This window comes from Perissodus microlepis, chromosome 7, assembly GCF_051167445.1.
Source record: "Perissodus microlepis isolate ML-2025 ecotype Zambia chromosome 7, ASM5116744v1, whole genome shotgun sequence".
NCBI classification, from domain to species: domain Eukaryota; kingdom Metazoa; phylum Chordata; class Actinopteri; order Cichliformes; family Cichlidae; genus Perissodus; species Perissodus microlepis.
Window position 1 is genome coordinate 57167004 of NC_140467.1, and position 20631 is coordinate 57187634.

General features: G+C 41.7%; 1 protein-coding gene across 1 annotated transcript; it reads left to right on the plus strand.

Moving 5' to 3' along the window:
• The first annotated feature begins 1231 nt into the window (after window positions 1–1231).
• st3gal2 (ST3 beta-galactoside alpha-2,3-sialyltransferase 2) lies at window positions 1232–20561 on the plus strand. Its single transcript, XM_084936219.1, has 7 exons — window positions 1232–1916; window positions 9333–9392; window positions 9820–9953; window positions 11611–11790; window positions 12104–12149; window positions 13007–13126; window positions 13213–20561. The coding sequence occupies exons 1-7, from the start codon at window positions 1518–1520 to the stop codon at window positions 13384–13386; spliced, it is 1113 nt and encodes a 370-aa protein (XP_084792345.1). The 5' UTR covers window positions 1232–1517; the 3' UTR covers window positions 13387–20561.
• The last annotated feature ends 70 nt before the right edge of the window (window positions 20562–20631 follow it).

Genomic DNA, 20631 nt, shown 5'->3' on the forward strand with positions numbered 1-20631 from the left:
CACCACTTTCGCCTTTCCACGGCACAGCCTCATCCATGGACAAATAGTCATCATAAAAATCTGACATCTGTACCAGTTTGAAATGAACAGTGACAGGACTTCTTGACTGATTTTTCTTTCTGAACTGTGGATGCCAAATTGGTGAGACATCAGTGAGGTGATAGAAGGAAATGCTGTATTCTTTTACAGCGTGTGATGAAAACTATCTCAAAGGGTTCTTTTTTATACACTTCTTTTTCATTACAATTTCATCATAACACACAAAGAACTGAAACTTTCTATACTAACTTTTAAGACTTTGTGTTTGAGGAGAGCGTAAAGAAGAGCCACATCAGAGGAGAGCTTTAATCTCAACACAGTTGCTCTCAGTCAAGTAGCTCAGCGTTCCTCAGTGACAGATTCAGACAATGGACTGAAAAAGGTAAAAGAAAAAAAGGAGAGACCTTGAAAGAGGGTGACACTGGGCGAGGTGAAACTTGATAGAAAGACAAAAGGAAGAAAATAAAGGAAAAACTGCATTTTTTTTTATTGTCAAGGGTGGCTAGAGCAGTGATGGAACACCCTTCAGGGCAGACCACCTCCCTTCTGCTGCTCCTCCTTCCTTCTTCCCTCCCTCTCTCCACCGCTCTCGACTAGTCTGCTGGCTGTCTTTGGCTACGTCGCTTCAGTGCAAACAGAGAGACGGAGGAAGAGAGAAAGCACAGCGCTGCGGCCAAGCTCAACATTCACACAGATGGCAGAGGAAACGAGAAAGACCTGCCGCATCCAGCTGTTGGATTTCACTGACGATGGATACTGCAGTTAATCAAATAAAAAGAGGCAGGGAAAAGTGACAGAGATCCAGACAGAGGAAGCCAGGAAAGGGAAAGTTATAAAGTTCAAAAGAGGAGGGAGTGGACAAAAGATACAAAGGTGCAAATACGCTGGGATTGTACTCGAAGCTGAAAGAGAGATCACCTCACACTGAAAACAAAGGACCTCTGAAGCAGTCTGGCTCCAGTTGTGTGTGATTCAGCGGCGACTCCTGTGTGTGTGTGTTCGTGTCTGTTCAGGCGTTTCAGTGTGTGAGACAAGTGCATGGCTGTGGAGCAGTTAGAGAGAGAATCCAGCGGGAGACATAGAGAAAGCGTAGGAGCTCCGGTGAGCGAACAGCTTGACTGTGAGACAGATTGACTCTGACACTATCCTTTGTATTTTTGTGTGTGTGTGTTTGTGCGTGTCTTTGACAGACCGATAAAGGGAGTGATTGTGTGGTCCATACTGGCAGCCAGGGGCTCGTCCCAGTCACTGTGACCAGACCGTGGTGGTTGCTTAGTGGAGGCACAGGAGGAAGAGGAGGAGGTAGTTGTGGGCTGGGGACAGTGGCAGGCCCAGGGGTGGGGACATGGCCTTGGGGGGGCCGCATACCGTCCTCCACCCTGCACCGGGACAGACGCTGGGGCTGGGGGTCCTGGAGCGGGGGTGCATCCAGGGGAGCTCCCAGAATCTCAGAGCTCAGGCCTTGGTTAAGTGGAGGGATGGTTACAGGTGGAGGTAGTACTGGGGTAGGAGGTGGAGCAGAGAAAGGAGGCAGGGTGAGATGTTCCCGCAGAATCTGGGTTCTCCTCGGCTCCCTGGTTCTCATCTTTCTCACTTCCCTATTCTTGTCCGTGTCCCTTCGCGGGGGCGTCGGATTCAACTACCTGGAACCACCCGGGTGGGAAGAGTCACGGCGTGTGAAGCTCGTGCCCAGCTACATGGGTGCGCACCGCCTGTCATCACCTGATGCCCCACAGCAGAAGACGTGTGCCTGCCCGCGCTGTGTCGGGGATCCTGGAGTTTCTGATTGGTTCGATGAAAACTACGACCCAGATATCTCTCCTGTTTGGACAAGAGACAACATGCAGTTACCCTCTGATGTCTACTACTGGTGGGTGGTAAGTAACTTTAATCTCTAAAGTTCTGTAAGTTAGTAACAGCCTGGAGTGTTTTTCTTTTGTTTTGTTTTTTTCACATCAGCTAAAGCAGTAAACTATTGTAACATATCTCAAAGTCTGGAAAATTAATAACCTCCACAACCAGGGCTCCTACATCTTTGTAAATCTGTACTATATTAGGTGTGGTGACGCATTATTACATGTGCAAGTTTGTTTTGTTCCTGACTTCTGTTTGATGTTTTTTTTTCTCAATATTCGAATAAAGCAAAGAGCCTATGCCCTCAATATGCTACGAGTTTAATAGCTTAGCTTCTTTGCATATATACTTATTGCTCCTAATCGGTAAATATTAAGCTCTATCCAAGAGCGTGTCAGCTTAGCACAAATACTGGAAGGCTGGAGACAGCATGGCATTTCCAAAGTAAACAAAATCTTCTTAGCAGTTCTTCTAAAGCTCACTGATTAACAGGTGTTATCGTGTTAGTTTGTTTGCCCCCTGCTAAATGACAGCACATAATCCCTTGTAAAACCATTATAGAATAAACATGCAAGATATAAGATTAAGATTAATAAACTTTTAGTTGAATTTTGAACACAGCCTGCGTAGTTGAGTCCACTGCTTCCTGTTGTTATGTTAAGTATCTGGCTTTATAATTAACATACAAACAGAATAGTTTGTCCATACGTGATTGATACAATGTGATGTTAATATTAGCAGGGTTTGTGCCTGCCAGAGCTAAATCTCCCACTGCTCCTAAGCACTAGAACAAATGCTACAGCTGTTAAGTTAGTTAATGTGTCTTATAGGGCTGCCACGATTAGTCGACTAGTCACGATTACGTCGACTATCAAAATCGTCGACGACTGATTTAATAGTCGACGCGTCGTTTGAAGCTTTGTAAGATCTCAAAAGACGCAGGAATAAGTAGTAGGATTTAAGAGTGTAATAACGTACTGAAACAGAAGATGGCAGCACTGCATGTACAAGGATGTCAGCTGCCGTTAAACCCCGAAGAAGAAGAAGAAGCTGTGTCCCAGAATTCATAGCGCGGCCCAGCTCAGTTTCCAACAATGGCGGCAGCTAGTTAGTTTTAATATTACTCTTATTATTCTTTCTGGGTCACAAAATAAACGTTTAACATATTTTCAGGCGAGAATGTAGCTGTGTAAACCTCAAATATCTGCTCAGTTTATCAAGACACCACATATTTTCAAAAGCGCTCCGACGTTTTCGGAGATGTCTGTTACCCACTAGCTCGATAGCTAGCCGGGGTTCAAGGGTCACTAGAGCCGTGAGAACACCGGACTCCCGGCAAATCGTTTTCAAACCCACCGCTGTCTTTCGCTACTCAGGTTAAACATATATAAGTCACTTTGATAACTTACAAATGTTATTGTTTGGCTTTTTTCAGTATTTTATTTGTTCCTGAGTAAATCGGTTTGGCTGAGATTAAAGTTATAGTTTTTACACAGCTGAATAAACGTCAAGCAGACAGCTGATTATCAGAAGTGTGAGATGCTCGAGAATTTACTCCGGTGTCCTGTTATATTTTAGATAGCAAGGAGTTTATTAAACTTCACCGAAACAATCTGCAAATTTCATTAAAATTTAATAAACTATCATCTTGTCTTTATGTTTAGTTAGCACATACCTTAAAAACTCTTACAGCTGTAAGCTAATGATAGTTATATAAGAGCAGATGCTGCTGGTGCAATAAACTGTAGTTTTATGTCCAATGGATGATGATCTGATTAGTCGACTAATCGCAAAAATAATCGGTGACTAGTCGACTATCAAAATAATCGTTTGTGGCAGCCCTAGTATCTTATTAGCATACCGTTCTTGTTTTCACACATGTAAAAATACTTTAAATGATGGTTTTTTAAAAATGTAGTCATAAAGAACCAGAAAGAAATGTTATGAAGTCATACTTTGTCCACTCTTCAGCTATTCGTTCACTTGTGTTCATTAAAATGCCGACTTATCCCTCCACGAGTTACAGCAGCCACAGTTTTCCTGGCAGAAACCCTCAGTGTCATACAGTCTTTAAAACAACTTCATTAGATAAACTTATAATGTCTACAATGGTTTCATTTGATTGTTGGTATATTTACATGTGTGCAATTAAATAATTTAAAGCCATGATCTGAATTCACTTTCATAATTATTCATGAAAAAATCCAGCAATAGTAAGGGCAATAAGTTCTCCACTGCCTGTCTGAGCTCTTAGCCCTTTATCTCAGTGTTCCAGGGTCAGATGTCCCTGACTGGAAGGGAAATTGGTATGCAGTGCATGCTACCACAAGTTCATGCAAATTGTAGAAGTTTCCAAATCAGAAATTTAAAGTTCTACTTATAAATGCTATGCCGCGTTTTTTGTATATGTGGTTTAGTTACTTGTTTTGGAGTAAAACACCTGGTTTGCATACTTCTGCAGACTGTGTTTGGGTGATTTAATGTTTCTAACTTCATAAAGCAAAACACAATAATAAGATTATGTATTATACTACAGCATATAGCATCATTCTCCTCTGAACCACAGTACACAAAAATAACTTTGTGCCACTGTCTGGAGCACTATCAAGCACTTTCTATTTATGTATATAGAGAGCGTGGGGAGCTGCAAGTTACATGGAAGACATAAGTTTATAGAACACTAACACAGGGGGAGTAACACATAATAATCTTATCCTCCTCATCCTGCCTCATCTCTGAGCCAACCAATCCCCCTCTTACAAGTCCTACATGCTTCTCAAGTATCCCTGCCAGTCATATGTCATGGTATTTGTGGAAAAGTGGAACAAATAAACAAGGTTGGCCTCTGGGTTTTCCTTAAACTGTTTTATAGTAAAAAAAAAAACAAACCCCAGAATGAGGGTTTTTTTGAGTCAAGTGTGAGAGACAGGAAGCACTTAAAGGATCATTATGTAAATGCCTCCTTTTAGTTTGGTTTGTAACTATTTACGTACATGTTGTCTCTCTATGTCCACTCAAATCTAAGTGCAAATGTGTTTGTGTGCATCTGCAGTAAGTGTCATCCAGTTTAGTGTCCTTCAGTGGCCGGGTTAGACTCTTATTTCAAAGCCGAATCCTCAGCTAAGCTCTGAAATGGCAAAAAACTGCAAACACAGGCCAACAGCTGCCAAGTCATTCGGTCACACTGTAACAGGGTGGTGATGAACTGGCGTGGGGGGGGAAGAGTGGATAGGAAAGGAATGGGCAGATCTAAAATACATTTATATTAAATTATATTAATTTAATTATATTAAATGTGGTTTCTGAATTTAATTAGTCCAGAAATGTAATCATCTGCTCTGACCAGCAGCAGCTTTTAATGGACTTCCAATAAGTCACACTGCTTGACCACTGTAGGCAGTCATTTTAATGAACGACTTGTGTTGGTTACACCACGTATGTAATGTTGTTATTGCTTGATTTCTAATATATAGCATATACCTTTTGTGTTTGTTTGGCACCACGAACACCTGACCTTGAAGACCTCTTAACTTGGGGTCTGGAGTGTAGTTTTGGGAGATATGTTAAAATCGTTGCTAATGCTAATGGGGAGGACTCTACCTATCTTAAAATACCTTAACATTTAAATTTGGAAACTTCATAGAGAGTTTCCATATTTTTCTCTAAATTTAGAATGTTTCTTAAAATATTGTAAGAATGAACATAATGTAAATTATATTTATTAGCCTCCTATGAAGGCAAAGACAACTCACCAGGCTTTGGAGAGATAAGTGTTGTAGACAGGCAGCTGTCCTTGTTTCTGAATTACTGCAGACACAGTGAAAAGTTCCAGTTTACTTGTCAAAAATGTCACAGCACCCTGAATGAAGCTTAACAATTTGCCCAGAGTGATCACAAGGCATGTAAATAATTACATTGAAATTCATGCGGCCTCTCCTGCAGAGGGTACTGCGGAGAATAAAAACTTGACTAGAACTTAATTAGAATATTATTTCTGTTTGAAAAGAGAAACCCTGCATATCACAGTCAAGAATTGTTGGACTGCTGGAATTAGTTGTGCGGAAATTTGCTGAGAATTACAATCACAGACATACTCCAGAGTCTTTAACCCTGGAGAAACCATGGGGTCAAATTTGACCCCATGGGTTCTCCAGGGTTAATTGAGTCATGCTTGAATTCTGACTTTTTCAAAAGAATTGACGTCAAACCTAAAAGGCAAGCCTTATTTAGCAACTACACAATATTTATTCTCTCACACTGCAGTCAGCAGATTTCCACTCTCTAATCAATACATCCATTTTAACTAAACAGGAATTAATGGATGGCTGGGTGGAGAATGGAGAGAGGAATGGCCACAGACCTCAAGAGTAATAATGGCTTGCTGTCTAGTGTCTTGCCTGCTGTTTATATTGTTGTGTCTCGAGCTAGTATAATTCTTTGAGCGCTGTATTGTAAAGTAAGGATGACTTACAGTCCTTGCATTTGGGAATCAGAAAACAGAAAAAGACATTGTTTCCTGGTAAAGACTTTTATGAAGCAGACTTCAGCAATTCACAGTAAGGATCATCTGTGTAGCTGCTCCCTAGTCAGTTACCTCCTTTTATTTCTTCTGAGAGAACCTCTTCAGTCCAAAAGTGATTTGTTATGGGAAGTCTATGCACCCGATGCAACCAGTGAAAAAAAATACTTCTCCTTTGTTATTTGATTTGTTTGTTTTTATATTGGTCGACTTTCTTTTATTCCCAAATCCAATAGCAGCGCTATAAAGAAATGAAAACAAGCGATTAATGCGTATTCGTGATTGGACCTCTTCAATCAAACCTAATGTGCAAATGTGTACTCCTGCCTCAGGAGAGGCACAATGCAAGCACGCAGTGAAAGAAACATTTTAAACATTTCAGTCTGTTGCTGTAGACACAAACTGTCCAATGTTGTAATTGTACTTTTTAAGGTAATTTTACAATTTCTTTCAAAATTTGCACACTGGGCATCTGTCTCTAATTTTATAACAGGGCTAATTTTGAATATCTAATGTGGCTTCTGGAAACAGCAGTGAAATCTTGTTTCAATGGAAAAAGAAAAATTAGAGTTCCTTGGAAGCAGTTGCCAGGAAACTTTGGGAGTCAGAAGACGGCTGACATGAAGGAAGCTCGACAGCATCCGGCTATGCTGCCAGAAAACATACGCCAAAAATTAGTAGCCCCTGAACAACAGGGGTATCGAATGCCAAGCTGGCTCTGGCATCGTGTATGCAGTCAGAGACCGAGGAAGGCAAAGGGATGGATGGATCAAGGAGGATTGGAAAAACAGAGACAAAGACACAATAGCAGAGAGGCAACAGCAAGAGAGACAAAGTCAGAAGGTGTGAAAGAAAGATTAGTGGACTCTGATCAGGGCTTATGATCTGCCTCGTGCACAAGCAACCCAGAGAGAAAAGGAGATGAAGATAGACAAGAGGAGCAGCAGTAAGGGAGAGCGGAAAGGGGAAGTTAAAGAGCAGGAGTTAGACATGCGGGCAAAAAGGCTGATAGAGAAGATGCATGAATGAAAATCTTGAAGACTGAGATCTGTGTTGGAAGAAGCGAATTAAGGGCACTGGTGGGTGCAAAGGAAGGGGTGACAAAGGAGTGTGAAAATGAAGATTGCTGTGTGTGGGAGAGACAGAGAAAAGATGGTTATGGATAGGAGGAGCCATGCTTCGGCTGCCAATACCCCGATGGATATCCATAGGATGCCATTCTTTGTTTATGGGATTTTTTTTTTTACATTTGTGCAGGTGCTTGTTTTATCTTTTCACGCATGATTGCACATTTGCCTGTGTGGTTTGGCAGATGCTCAAATGAGCCAGGATTTATTTTTTGCCTTTTAATTGGACAACTTCTGTTTGTTAGTTGGTAAGCATCATCATACCACAAAAGGGCACTCAAACCTTGATCCAGAGAAATGAAAAACGCTCTTACCGACATGAATAAAGCAAACAATTTTTTTTTTTCTTAACTGTAAACGTGGCTTCAATATAGTTCATGCCCTTTAAGATCACTTGTCGATGTAAAGCGACTGGTACCTGCCCAAGAAAGCTTTGAAGTTAAAGGATAAGTTAAAAAACGGGCATTTCGTGAGTTAAAGCTTTAAAAATGAAGGGTGCCTCCATGCTAGCAACACTGAGAGGCTATAATTAGGCACAGCAATGCTTTGAGCTAAATGCTAATGTCACGATGCTAACATGCTGGAAGCGATTAACATTTTAAAATTACCATTAAACCAAAGCAGAGCTGAGGTTGATGGAAATCTGGTTAGTGTTTGGAGGGGCGTTTTTTGTTTTTAAGTATTTGATTAAGTGAAATTTACCAAATCATTTACCAAGAAATGAGTATTTTCACATGTGGCAGGTGACACCCAGATTGTTCTGCTGGTGCTGCTGTTACTTTTTTCGCCTATAGATGGCACTAGTTTGCATGCTCAAGGACTCAAGAAGTAGTTACGCCCACGATCTCACACCATAGTCTCATGTGTTGAAATGCCATAATTTATTATGAGGACAAACTTGCCAAGACGGTTTAAAAGTTCACCAGTTTAAAAGCTATTAAGGCTTCACATTAAAACGGCTTCAAAAGTCAGCACCCACAGGTCAGAGGGTAGACTGATACTTCTGTGCTCATTTCAAATGTGCCCTGTAAAAAGGTGGAGCTTTTAAGTATGGTAATTTTGTGAGGTGCCGTGCTTTATTTTTTTTCTAAGTGACCTTCCTCATTAAAATTATAATGGACTCTGTTTAAGCTAAAGCGCTTAGATTATTATTCATGTTTTCAGACAAGCTGATGAACAATGCATTAAACCCATTTTCACAGTAGCCAAAGGCAGGAACTTAATCTGAGGGTGTTTTTTTCAATGTAAAACACCAGTAGCTTCACATTTATGGTGTTATTTATCCATTAATCCTCTGACAGACAGCAAGCTTAAGAGTGACCTATTGTATCACTCTCCTCCTCTCTTCATCTTTCTCTGAGCTATGTTTAGATCTTATTTTTTCTCTTCTGTGCACCTTTACATTTACCAAATCATTTTTTTTAAATAATTTACTCTGAAACAACCTTCCTAAAAAAAAAGGTGTTTGGGAGCTCCCCCACTGCTTTCTTTTCTTTTTTAAAAAGATTTTCTCACTCAGCTTGTTTTTGACATGTGGACGGCAATGCCTCAGCTCCTTTGACCACAGTCTGACTGCATCCTGTCAGTCTGACACGTAGCTGTTACCTAAACACACACACACACTTAGGCACAAGCATCTGCTTATTTTCTCTTGAATGCAGGCGAGTGCATGCATACACATGCACACGGGCACACAGAATGTAACTAAATTTAAAGTCTCTTGTCAGATATGATTTGTCTGCAGAGGAGAAACTACACATCCTAACTATCTCTCTCTCTCGTTCTCTCTCTAGATGTTACAGCCCCAGTTTAAACCCCACAGCATCCAGCAGGTGCTGCTGAGGTTGTTCCAGGTATTTTATATTATTAATTCATCTTTCCTTTGCCGTAGTGCTTTCATATCAGCCAAGTCATTAATTCAGACTACCGTCCAAAGACTGAGTGGAGGGGGAGTAGATTGTCTTTATTTGACATTTGGTTTATCTCAAACCTGGCTCATTCCTCTCTCGTATGACTTTTTTATATTCGGACTCTCAAAGCACTTAAAGTGCTTTCCCATAAGGATGTAGGTTTAGTCTGGCTCCCTTAGGGCTGAAGTGGTTCATGTATTTTTCATGGAGATTCTCATAAAGAATTCACCCCAATATTGAGAGCTGCATGTATTTTCACAGTCAGGTCTGAGCTGCAGGTTAGGTCGTTTTATGTGCATTTGTGATGTATTTAATTTCCTCCGTAGCTTCGGTCCAGTCTGCTTGATTTAATCATGGTTGTTTATCACAGGTGATTCCCGGAAGGTCGCCGTACGGCTCGTGGGATCCGGGACGCTGCCTGCGCTGCGCTGTGGTGGGGAACTCCGGGAACCTTCGGGGGGCCAGATATGGCGCAACCATTGATGATCACAACTACATTATGAGGTGAGAGAGACGGCTGCAACGGATAGATGAGCAGAGCAAGACAAAACAGAGTGGATGCAGGGCACTATTAGATAAAAGCACGACTCAAAGAAGTAAAATTATGCTGTAAGACCAAAGCTTGGAGGTGAAGGAGGGAGAGGAGAGGAGGGAGACAGCTGGAGGGAAGAAGAAAAAAGAGTTTATGTGGGGATTACACTGTATTCTCACTCCGCACAGTATGTGCCATTAAAGTTCCATCATCATTGCCATCTAGATTGTGTGTGCATGTGTGTACAGGATGGGGAGGTGTACTTACAAAGAAGCAAACAGCAGATATGTGTGCGATAGCAAAAGTAATCCCAGCGTTTGTGTCCCGAGACATTTGAACTTATAGACTGCGTCTCTGTCTCACACACACACGCCCATGCACAGAGGCACATAAATCCTTTTGTGTCAGTCTGCTCCCCAGCTGTTTCCGAGCCGCATTGACAGATCACAAAGCCTGATTGTTCTTAAACAATCCAGCTCGTGAGCACAGCTATATGTAGTTTCCTGCACTGCGCACGAGTTAGTGTCGAGGACACATGCCGGTGCCATGAAACACTCAGCAGGAGTGACTGATATAATGTGTTTTTGCCTGCTATAGGCAATGGAATCCATTAGAGCTGCATTCTCAATAGACCCGTGTGGGCAGCCTGCAACTTCCATCTCCTGCTACGATTTCTTAATGCTGTGCTTTGATTTTCATTTGTTTTTCAACCAGCTTGACCCACAAAAATCCCCCTCACTATCACCACCCACCGCCTGTCTGCATGCTTTTTAACTCCTCCTGTGTGAACAACATCTGTTTTGTTCACTGGCATATGGTAAGGTGAAGTCAGTAGCCACCTTTTTAATTCCAAGCGCAACCAACTGTTTACATAAATGGATCACTCCTCCAGACAGTGAGTCACAGTTACTGTAAATACAATGAATGGCTTAAACGCAGCTGAGCGATTAGTTACTGTCTGACTGATTTTACTGCATATATTATACATTACTGTATACGCTGCATATGTGTACTTGATACAGTGTAACTGTGATAAACGTAAAGTGTTTTCACTGCTATGGGAGCTGTGCTATGATGTAGAGAAAGTAAACAAACAGTCGGTGAGAACAGCGGTCTATAGGTGAAGAACTTGTTTGTGTGACCTTGAATCAAACTGCATTCAGCAGCAAAACACTGAAATCACCTCAGCTGTAAAGTGTGACAAACTGAGCCCATTTTCTTTTATGACATGCTTTATTTTTACTTTATTTAAGTTAAGCACATTTTAAACAACTGTATTGTTTGCTCTCAAACTTATTTTATCAGTTACAAAATAGCTGAATAACACGCAAGCTGATATCTGTATACCGATATATCTGTCATAGACCCATAATAGCCAAAATTAGTATCTATATTGAGCTCTATGAGGTCATGAAGTCATGCTTCAAGAAATTGATTCCAGCAACATGAGCAGGAATTGCATCAGGAATTTGGCAAGTCAGTGTGAAATTAAATCCATGTGAAGGTACTTTGGCACCAGTTTGAGTCCAGCTGGAAGTAAAACCCGAGGCCTGACACACCAATTTCTAACAGCCTGTGACCTGATGATGTTCATCTCTCACGCTGTTCCCCCGTCACACTCTCTCCTAGGATAAATCTGGCCCCCACAGTGGGCTACGAGGAAGACGCGGGCAGCCACACCACTCACCACTTCATGTACCCAGAGAGTGCCAAAAACCTGGCAGCCAACGTCAGCTTCGTGCTCGTTCCCTTCAAAACACTGGATCTGGTCTGGATCACCAGCGCTCTGTCCACGGGCCAGATTCGATTGTAAGACGAGACACGTGCACGCAGACATGCATAAGCATGGATTAAGACATGTGAAATACTGCTTGCAGCACAGGGATGTTGAAACTTGCCATTTGACTTCAGGGCACACAGACACACGGAAGAGTATCTTTGGGGAATAAATAAAATTTTCTTAACACACATGCACTGACACGTGGAGTGGAGATGTGAGAAGCCAGAGAGTTTTTGGGGTGGAACAATCTGCCAGCTGTCAATCATCCAGAATTCATAGCTCTAGCAATCACATAAAGTGCTGATTGAATGTAGTCAATCAATTTCTCTCTCTCCCTCTCAGTACTTACGCTCCAGTGAAGCAGTTCCTCCGAGTAGATAAAGACAAGGTATGTATTTTCATTGAGTGCAATTAATTTTGGCCATTTTCTCTCACACACACACACACACACACACACACACACACACACACACACACACACACACACACACACACACACACAAAGAGGGAACCTGGTCTGCTACAACTGTTTCGCCCCATTCCTATTGTTGATGAAGGATTACAGTTAGATTATAAACCCTTCCTTTGTTTTCACTAATCTGCTCGTTTTTGGGTATTTTTAATCCGTGAAAATAAATAAACTCAGACTAATCCCTGTCATGTGAAGACTTGGCAAATATCTTCGCCTGGTCAGAGACTCAGTTTTAATTTATTTTTAACATTTTTTTACAGCATCTTTGTGGCCAACCCAAAATTATAGATTTAAAAGACTTACTCCCCCACTTTTTCTGAGCAGCCTCTCTAATCCCAGTTTGTTGCAGACTTGAGTATCACCTAGAGGTAGATGATAAATTTCTAATTACCATTCATTCCCTTAAGAAGTCCTTGAATCTTTCACAGTGATCAGAACTGCAGGGAGTATTAAAATTTAACTTGTTCTGTGGGACTATGGGTGGAATATGCAGCGTCTATAATATGCACGGGGTTATCTTCCCTGTGTTAAAGTGCAAACATCTGTTTAACAACCTTCATTTTGATGAGGAATGAGCTTGAATTTTACTCAAGTTGGAACGATGTGGCTTTGTAGTTGAAGCAGAGTCTGCAGGTCTCGCTGCCCGAGGCGGTACTTTCAAATAAACAAGAAATTCCACAGTTTTCTTGTAGGACTTTTGCTTTGATTTCACAGTAAATAAGACTTTATCTTATGGTATCTTCCCTTTCTCTACATGTCCCTCCATGACCCAGGTCCAGATCTTCAACCCAGCATTCTTTAAATACATCCACGACCGCTGGACTAGACATCATGGCCGCTACCCCTCCACTGGGATGCTAGTGCTGTTCTTTGCTCTGCACGTCTGTGATGAGGTCTGTTCTTCTTCTTTCTCTCTCTGCGTTTGCATCAACGTGGCACTTGTGTCATATGTCTTGTTTTATTTTCTGCTCTCCTCTAGGTGAACGTGTTTGGTTTCGGTGCAGACAGCCGTGGAAACTGGCACCACTACTGGGAGCAGAACCGCTACTCCGGAGAATTCAGGAAGACCGGCGTCCACGACGCAGACTACGAAGCCCAGATCATTGAGCGGCTGGCCAAAGCCGGCAAAATCACAGTCTTTCCTGGAAAATAACCAGCAAACCATCCTGCATATATCTAAAGTTTAGTGTTAGAGGGCTGGTTCAGCAAACAGACACTATACAGGCTGCTTACATCATGTTTTTGCTTTCACTTGCCTGCACAAGTTTAGGTTCTCAGCTGAAGTAAAACCAAATGGCTACGGAAGACGAGACAAAGTGATCACAGTTGGTACTCAACACTTTACTCCGTTCACTTTCCCCTCATATTAAATGAATGCCCTCTGTTGAGCTGCAGGTCGCATCTGTTAAGTAGCTACGAACAACTATTGTGTAGATCCAACGTGACTCTTTTCGCTGCTCTAAAAGTGGGAGTTGAGCCTCAAATTAGAAGCAAAAGGCTCAGGATTTCACCTGGGCTGCGTTAGGACTGAAAGTCAAGGCAAAGGACAGCACAAACACAGGTATGAGGGCCCATGGAGGAAAACCTAACCAATGACAATAAATACTGACTTTGTTTGCAGCGTGGAGGATGCTGGAGAAGGAAACAGAGGAAAAACATGTCCCACTTTTGGACTAAATCCAGAGGAAATATTCACCTTGGATGACAACCTAATCCTCAATAAATAACAGAGACACGCTATCATATGTACTGAAAAGATGACAGAAGCTGAACGGTCAGCGTCTAGAGAAATGTTGTTCTACATCGTTTGTTGTTCCCCTTGTTAGGTACAGACCTTCAGAAAAGGCTGAGGTTGCAGACGCAAAAGTGTAATGTTGGACATTTAAAGGACTCCAGAACTTAAAAGGCCACTTGATAAACAGTTGTTCTTCTCAAATCTTGGCAATTTTCACTGTAAACTCCTATTTATGTGGTTTCTACTGGAGAAGACAGTGTTATAAGGACTTTGTCTGACAGTGATGGGTTGTAAAATGGTTCCTTATAAGACAGTGCGTGATTGCTCTAGGTTTATAGCATATGACTGTCCTCTAAAGTCCCCAGAGTCCTTACAGTCTCAGCAAGGCATTAGCACCATGCAGCTGACCCACAGAAGCACAATGGAGACTTTTGCCTTTCAGCCATTCTGACTCAGAAAGATTACTGCAGCACTAGCACCGCATCCTGCTTTTAAATGCCACAACAACCACAGGCCCCTGCTACAGCCTTTATTCACATTCAGACTCGGAGAGGAAATGTTCTGGGAGAATGACGCTTTCACTGTGGTGAGGCCAAAAGCCCATCTCCGGGGATTTTATGTTTGGATGGAGGCATGCTGGTGTCTGGGCCCCGAGTTTAATCCTCATGTGGTCTGTCCAGGTCTAATTTGGGAGAAGAGGACTAAAAACAAAGAGCTGGGGCTTGTAGAAACAGACTGACAAAGCCGGCATGAGAAGCAGAAAAAGAAGAAGGCGTCGCGTCGCTGCTGTTTATGTGCAGCCGCTTGCACAGCGCTACTCAAACTCACCGCTCTGGTTTGGAAAAGATGGAGAAGCTAAGACTTCAGGCAACCTCCCACACCTCAGTGGAGTTAGAAACTGTTTGGAGCACTTCATCCCAAATTAAGGCCCATTTAATGGAGTGAAAGAAACCTCCACCAGATATTAGAGTTATTAACTCATAAGTAGCTCAGCATCATTAACCACTAGCCCCAGTCCCTCTTCAACCAATTAAAACTTTCAGCTGTGTCTGGAGGGGGCGGAGCTACCAGTCGCCTTACACTTAACCTCTCTGCCATAAAACTGCACATCCTGTTCCGTTGTTTTCATCGTGATGACATCCCCCCCCCCGCAGAACGCAGAGTTCATGCTTAGCTTTGTTTGATTTGAGGGATTTACAGGATCACCTCAGAAAAAAAAGTGTTTCTGTCACCATCAAGTAGTAGTGATTTACTCGTTGATATTCGCCATTGTTAGTTGATATGTCTTTAACAAGAAAACAAGCAATGATAGTTTAGGATGTGCTGCTAGACCATTTCTAGAGCAGAGGTAGATGGGCGAAAGTATTTGGTTTGAGCTGAGGTTGTAAATTCATCCATGGAGATGTGGTCATAAAGAGGTGGAGGCTGAAAATGAAAGGTACTCAGGGTTCCTACGCAGGTCTGTAAAACACGAAGAAAAACTGGCAGAGTGAACTCAACTCGCTCTTCACTCGCACCTAATGCAGTTATACTGATTTGAATCATTATCGTAAACGCAGCATTTGTACTGAGAGCTGTGGCTTTGAAACTTTATGTGCTTTTCTTTGTTGCCAAATATTGCCAAATTTTCAAGTAATAAGGTAAGCTTCTATAAAAGTAACTGCTGTGAGCTCTAATCCCAGATTTTACACAGTTCTAAAGGCTTAGTTTAATGTTTTTTTTCTACTCTCGTGTCTATCTGATGTCAGCTTGGTGCATATTTCCTTATATGGTCAGCCACAGCTCTGGCTTTCCTACGATAAGAAGGCAAGGGTGCAAGACAGCCAATCACAACAGAGAGGCCAGAATGTTTCAGTTAGATGATGCACTGGGAGGCTATTTAAAGGGCCAGTATAAGGTAAATTATTGAAAACATTTTTTAAACTGCTAATCAAGCAGAAACCACAACAGAAAATGAGCATTAATGGCCCCTTTTAACATTTTTCTTTTATTTTTTTGATAATATTTCTGTCAGTCACAGGCTCGATTCAGTGGTGAGTTGTCAAACTCTAAGTCATAAATTACTTAAAGGGTCTAAACACTTAGTTTCAAATTGACATATTTCAAAAATAGTATTAAATATTTATGAGGAAACCAACAACATTCAGAGTTAAAGGAATCCTGTGGAGTTTTTGACCACTGGCAACATTATGGAGCAGCGTGTCCTGTTTTCATACATCTAAAATTAGAAAATGTAGTAAGATAATGGTTTTCCCTGCCGATGGCTTTTAGTTTTTTTGTTTTGTTTTGTGTTTATATCAGCTTTGTTAATGTTTTACGAATAGGAAAAAGCATTGAGCTGGGCTGTTAGATCTGCAGGATATGCTTACAGAGAAACAAAACCTCTGCAGGCCCTGTCGCTGCTGTTGCTCTATGAGGCTCCCAAAATTCACCAGCAGTGTTTTTATGTTTTTTGTTTTGTTTCATCTCACATTTTTTCACATCCGGCCTTCTTATTTTAACCCACGGCAAACAGCACAGACAGACTCATAGAGCATGCTGCTCTGTGAGAAAAGTCCTAGGTACAGCTTGAATATTTTTCTTTATGAGTCAGCGTGTATTTAGTGACTCATAATGTGGCATGCGCTGAGTTAAAATACCAAATCTGACACCCCCCTAAAAATGGTTATGAAGATTTGTCAATAGAAGCTGCGTAGGAACTGTGAGCGCCAACTTCTGCAGCACCTGCTTCATCCATGTGAAATAAGACCTGTGTGAGAGAACAATCACATCTCACCGAGATTGTTGTTATAATTTCGGGGATATCATCCCCTGACATTATTACTGAGGTATGTTCTTATTAGCTGTTTTACATTTTACATGTACTTTAACCATCATTCTTACTGAGAACGATTAAAGAGTACCCATTATGCTTTACCTCATTTTCTGTCATATATATATACTGTTACAGAAGTGGATGCTCATATCAAACATGGCCAAAATTTCAAGCACTGAGGTGAAAAAGGCTTCAGCCTGCTCTAATCACCCAGTTTCAGACAGTTATGGGGGGTCTGTGCCTAATTTGTTCGTCTCAGCTAATCAGAAGAAAGCTGGCTTAAAGGGAAAAGAGCCAACACTGGTTGTTTTCAGTGGCAAGCTGAAGACCCAGTATATGATAAATAAAGATTACTTTGAGCTATAAATCATTAAAGGCTATTGTGAGAGCCCTAGAATAAAAACACAACAAACATGAAGCTGGAAATGAGCATAAGAGGTCCACTTTAAGCTGTGCCTCTGCTTCTGATATGAGCTCCGTTGGTGTATTACTGTATTGTCATTGTACTTGATTTCAGTGTTTTTCTTCTTCTTTGCACATAACAGATTTTACAGGATGTTTTGGTGTTGCTGTGGCTGATTCTGGACACTCTTTGTCTCTCTCACACACACACGTGTACACTCATGCTTTCGTGCCTTGTCCTGCTGCTGGACATCCTCTAGCCTACAGCTGCTCCATCGGCAACACACACCTGCTACCATTTGCCATTTTTTCCCACAAACACGTGCACGCAAAAGCACACACATGCACATCTTCTGGCTGAGAACTGCCTTCTGAGCTGTACATGCACACACCTTCATGAAACACGCTCTTCTGCCTTCTGGTCACGGTACAAACGTCCCCTGGTGTTCACTCCTTACTGTCATTGTTTTCTAAAGATGGCTGAGGGAGAGGATGTAAACTCGTGATGCAGCGTGACTCGCGGTGAATTCATATTAGGCCCTTTGCTTCTTTTTGGGACACAGGGTAGATACTCGTGAGGCAAGATAGACGGCAGACAGAGAGAGCTTGAATCTGCTTTATTCAAGCCCGCGACTCTGCGGGTACCTGTCCTGTTCTTGTCTGTTTTGAAACACGCCGTGAGTGTAGAACAGCAGATGCAGATGATAACAAAACAGCTAAAATCGTAGACGTATCACTGTACTGCTTCTGTGGTGAACTTGAGCCTGGTTCGGTGTTTTCTTAAAATCGTCAGCTGCCACATTCAGAATGAATGTGTAAATTGTTTTGGAGATAATGTGGCTTTTATGCAGACATTATTTATGTTGCTCTCCGGTAGCAGTGTAACACATTCCTATTAAAAGCCGTAACTGTAACCCCCCCACAAACAGACCAGACCTTGTTCCGACATCGAAACAGTTTTCAGCTTCCTGGCTCACAGCTGTAGACCTGAACATCGTGATAGAAAGAGATAAGTGGCAGGGCGATCCCTTTCGGGTGTACCAGCCTAGATTAGTGTGGAGTTTTTCCCTCCACCTACATGACACAGATCTGAGTGTTCCCTGTAGTATTTCTAACCTAAAGTAGGTCTTTTCTCTGACCCAATACACTCATTTTTCTTTTCTCCTGGAGAACCAGTTTTCTGGTTAGGTTCTGTGTTGTAACTTTGTAGGAAACAACTGAGAGCATTTCAGTTAAATTTGTGCTTGTGCTAGGCTGTGAAATTTGATTGTGAGGATTACTGAGGCTGACTTACAGAAAATGCTGAGTTTAAACTGGACTGATTTAATACAATTATACAATAATTTTAGACCGGACTACCCCGACCATCCCTGTGCTAACAGCTGCTTTGTTCATGCTGTCAGTGGAATCCAGGTCCCCGATACATCCAGGACTATTTTTACTCAGTTTTGTCTCACGTGTCATGTGCTGCTGCTCGGTGAAGCCACAAACATCACCCAATTACTGATTGCCTGAAACTATGTTATCGAGCTTCGTGACGCTGCACGGGGAGTTTACCACACTTTCCATTTTCGTGGATAGAAACAGAGGCACATTAAACTAATTGGCTGCATTGTTTATGGGGTAATCAAAAAGAATGAGTGAAGGGAACTAAGACCATTTCAAAACACCAGATCAGCAAAAAAAAGGAAGCTGGACAATAATGTTTATAGCGTCACATACAGAAATTTAAAAGGGAAAATCAGAAAACTCTACCAAAACCTACCAAACCATAGGTTAATGTTTGAGTTATAATGATTTTAATTGTGGACTGACCTGCTTTCACCAACATGGATTAGGAGATTTGGTTCCCCTGCAGCAATACGGCAAATTGTTACCGGGCACTGAACCGAAAACTAATGAAGCTAACATAATGCAGACTGGTGCTTTTGAGTGCTTTGTTTTAGTGTTACACATTTAGTAGGAAAACTGTTTTTCCCTGAAAGATGGAATCTGAACCCCTTTGTGCTCCACGTATTTTCTACCCATTAATATGAACAGACAGTTTGGAAGCGGGACCAGTGGAGGAAATTCAGGTGGGGTGGAACCCAAAGACTGTTTATAAAAGAAAGAAGTAGCCACTGTGACATCACTCATTGGTTAGTGAATGAGATGAGCGTTTTTGAAACCAGCAGTTTTGAGAGCAGGCCATATCTGGTGGACACTGCTCGTTGGTTAACCACGTGTCCGTTGCACAGGAGATAAACACGCTTCATCGTTATTCTGGAAACTAATTGGAACCATAATTTGCAAAATGAACATTATGTTTTCAGCTAACAGTTAAGACCATTAACTCACAATAAAGGTACTTAAAAATGTGCTGGATGAGAATTCAGATTTAACATATTTATCCATTGGCGCTCTCTTTAAACCCGAAGCTATGGCCATCTTTTATATACAGTCTATGTTCCCATAGACAGGTTTTAGTCTTTAATGATTAAACAACAAGATGCAGCATGTTAATAAATGAGCTTTAGAGGCACTGGTATGAGGACAGATGAGGCATTTTGAGTCTTTGTCAAAAAATAAATAAATCATTACTTAATTTGACAGGAACAAATAAAATTGGATCAATTTGTGGTTGTCTAGCAGAGGTAAATGATAGATAACCTGTGCCGGATTAATAGTTTAATTCATTCGCCTCGTTCTGTTTCTTTCCATTTGCTGTGGTTGAATCTCTGTGTCACTCTGAAGTAATGGAGAAAAGCTTTGTGCAGTAGGGACAGACATTGCACTGGCTGTTTGAAAAAGAGTTTGTAGGAACAAATACATCATGATCAAAACACTGCCAGTGCTGGCTGTTGGCATCGTTACATCGCCGGCTCCTCCTGCCAGCCTGCTGAGGTGGGAACAGCCACAAGCTGCTCCTTCCTCATCAGTTCACTGGTCTGCACTGAACAGAAACGGCTCTTTAGCAGCAGCAGCAGTCAGTGAGCTGCAGACAGCCCATGTCAGACTGTCTCTGTGGATTGTAACGCCAACACTCATACATACCTCCGTTAGCTGTTGTCCCAGTACTCTACAGTGAGCTAGACAAAACACCAGTCTTATAAAGTAGGCTTAAAGGCTGCTTAGTGAATGCATCTGTCGCAACAACAAAACGAGTAGTCAGATATTTAAACACTAACGTTTGGAGGGTTAAGACCTCTCCATGTGGACGGTTTCCTGTTATTGCTGTATGGATTTGTCATTGTCTAGTCCGGCTTTAATGTCTCATTCCTTGGTAGGAATACCTTTTGGACAACGTGTATTTACTGCACTCAAACATCTGTATGATATGTGATCAGACTCTTTGTATCTTATGGCATTGTACAAATAAAAGCTTCATGAAACATGAGGTTAAGGCCTGATGCTGTGTTTGTGATGCCAAATGGTCAAAGGATTTGTAATGATAATAAATCAGTGCT

What these genes read in the sequence shown, in the direction of transcription:
- st3gal2 (XM_084936219.1), top strand. Translation starts at nt 1,518, where the DNA reads ATGGTTACAGGTGGAGGTAGTACTGGGGTAGGAGGTGGAGCAGAGAAA. An exon ending in ATGTCTACTACTGGTGGGTG is followed by an intron (nt 1,917 to 9,332) that starts GTAAGTAACTTT and finishes TTCTCTCTCTAG; the next exon opens with ATGTTACAGCCCCAGTTTAA. An exon ending in TCCGAGTAGATAAAGACAAG is followed by an intron (nt 12,150 to 13,006) that starts GTATGTATTTTC and finishes TCCATGACCCAG; the next exon opens with GTCCAGATCTTCAACCCAGC.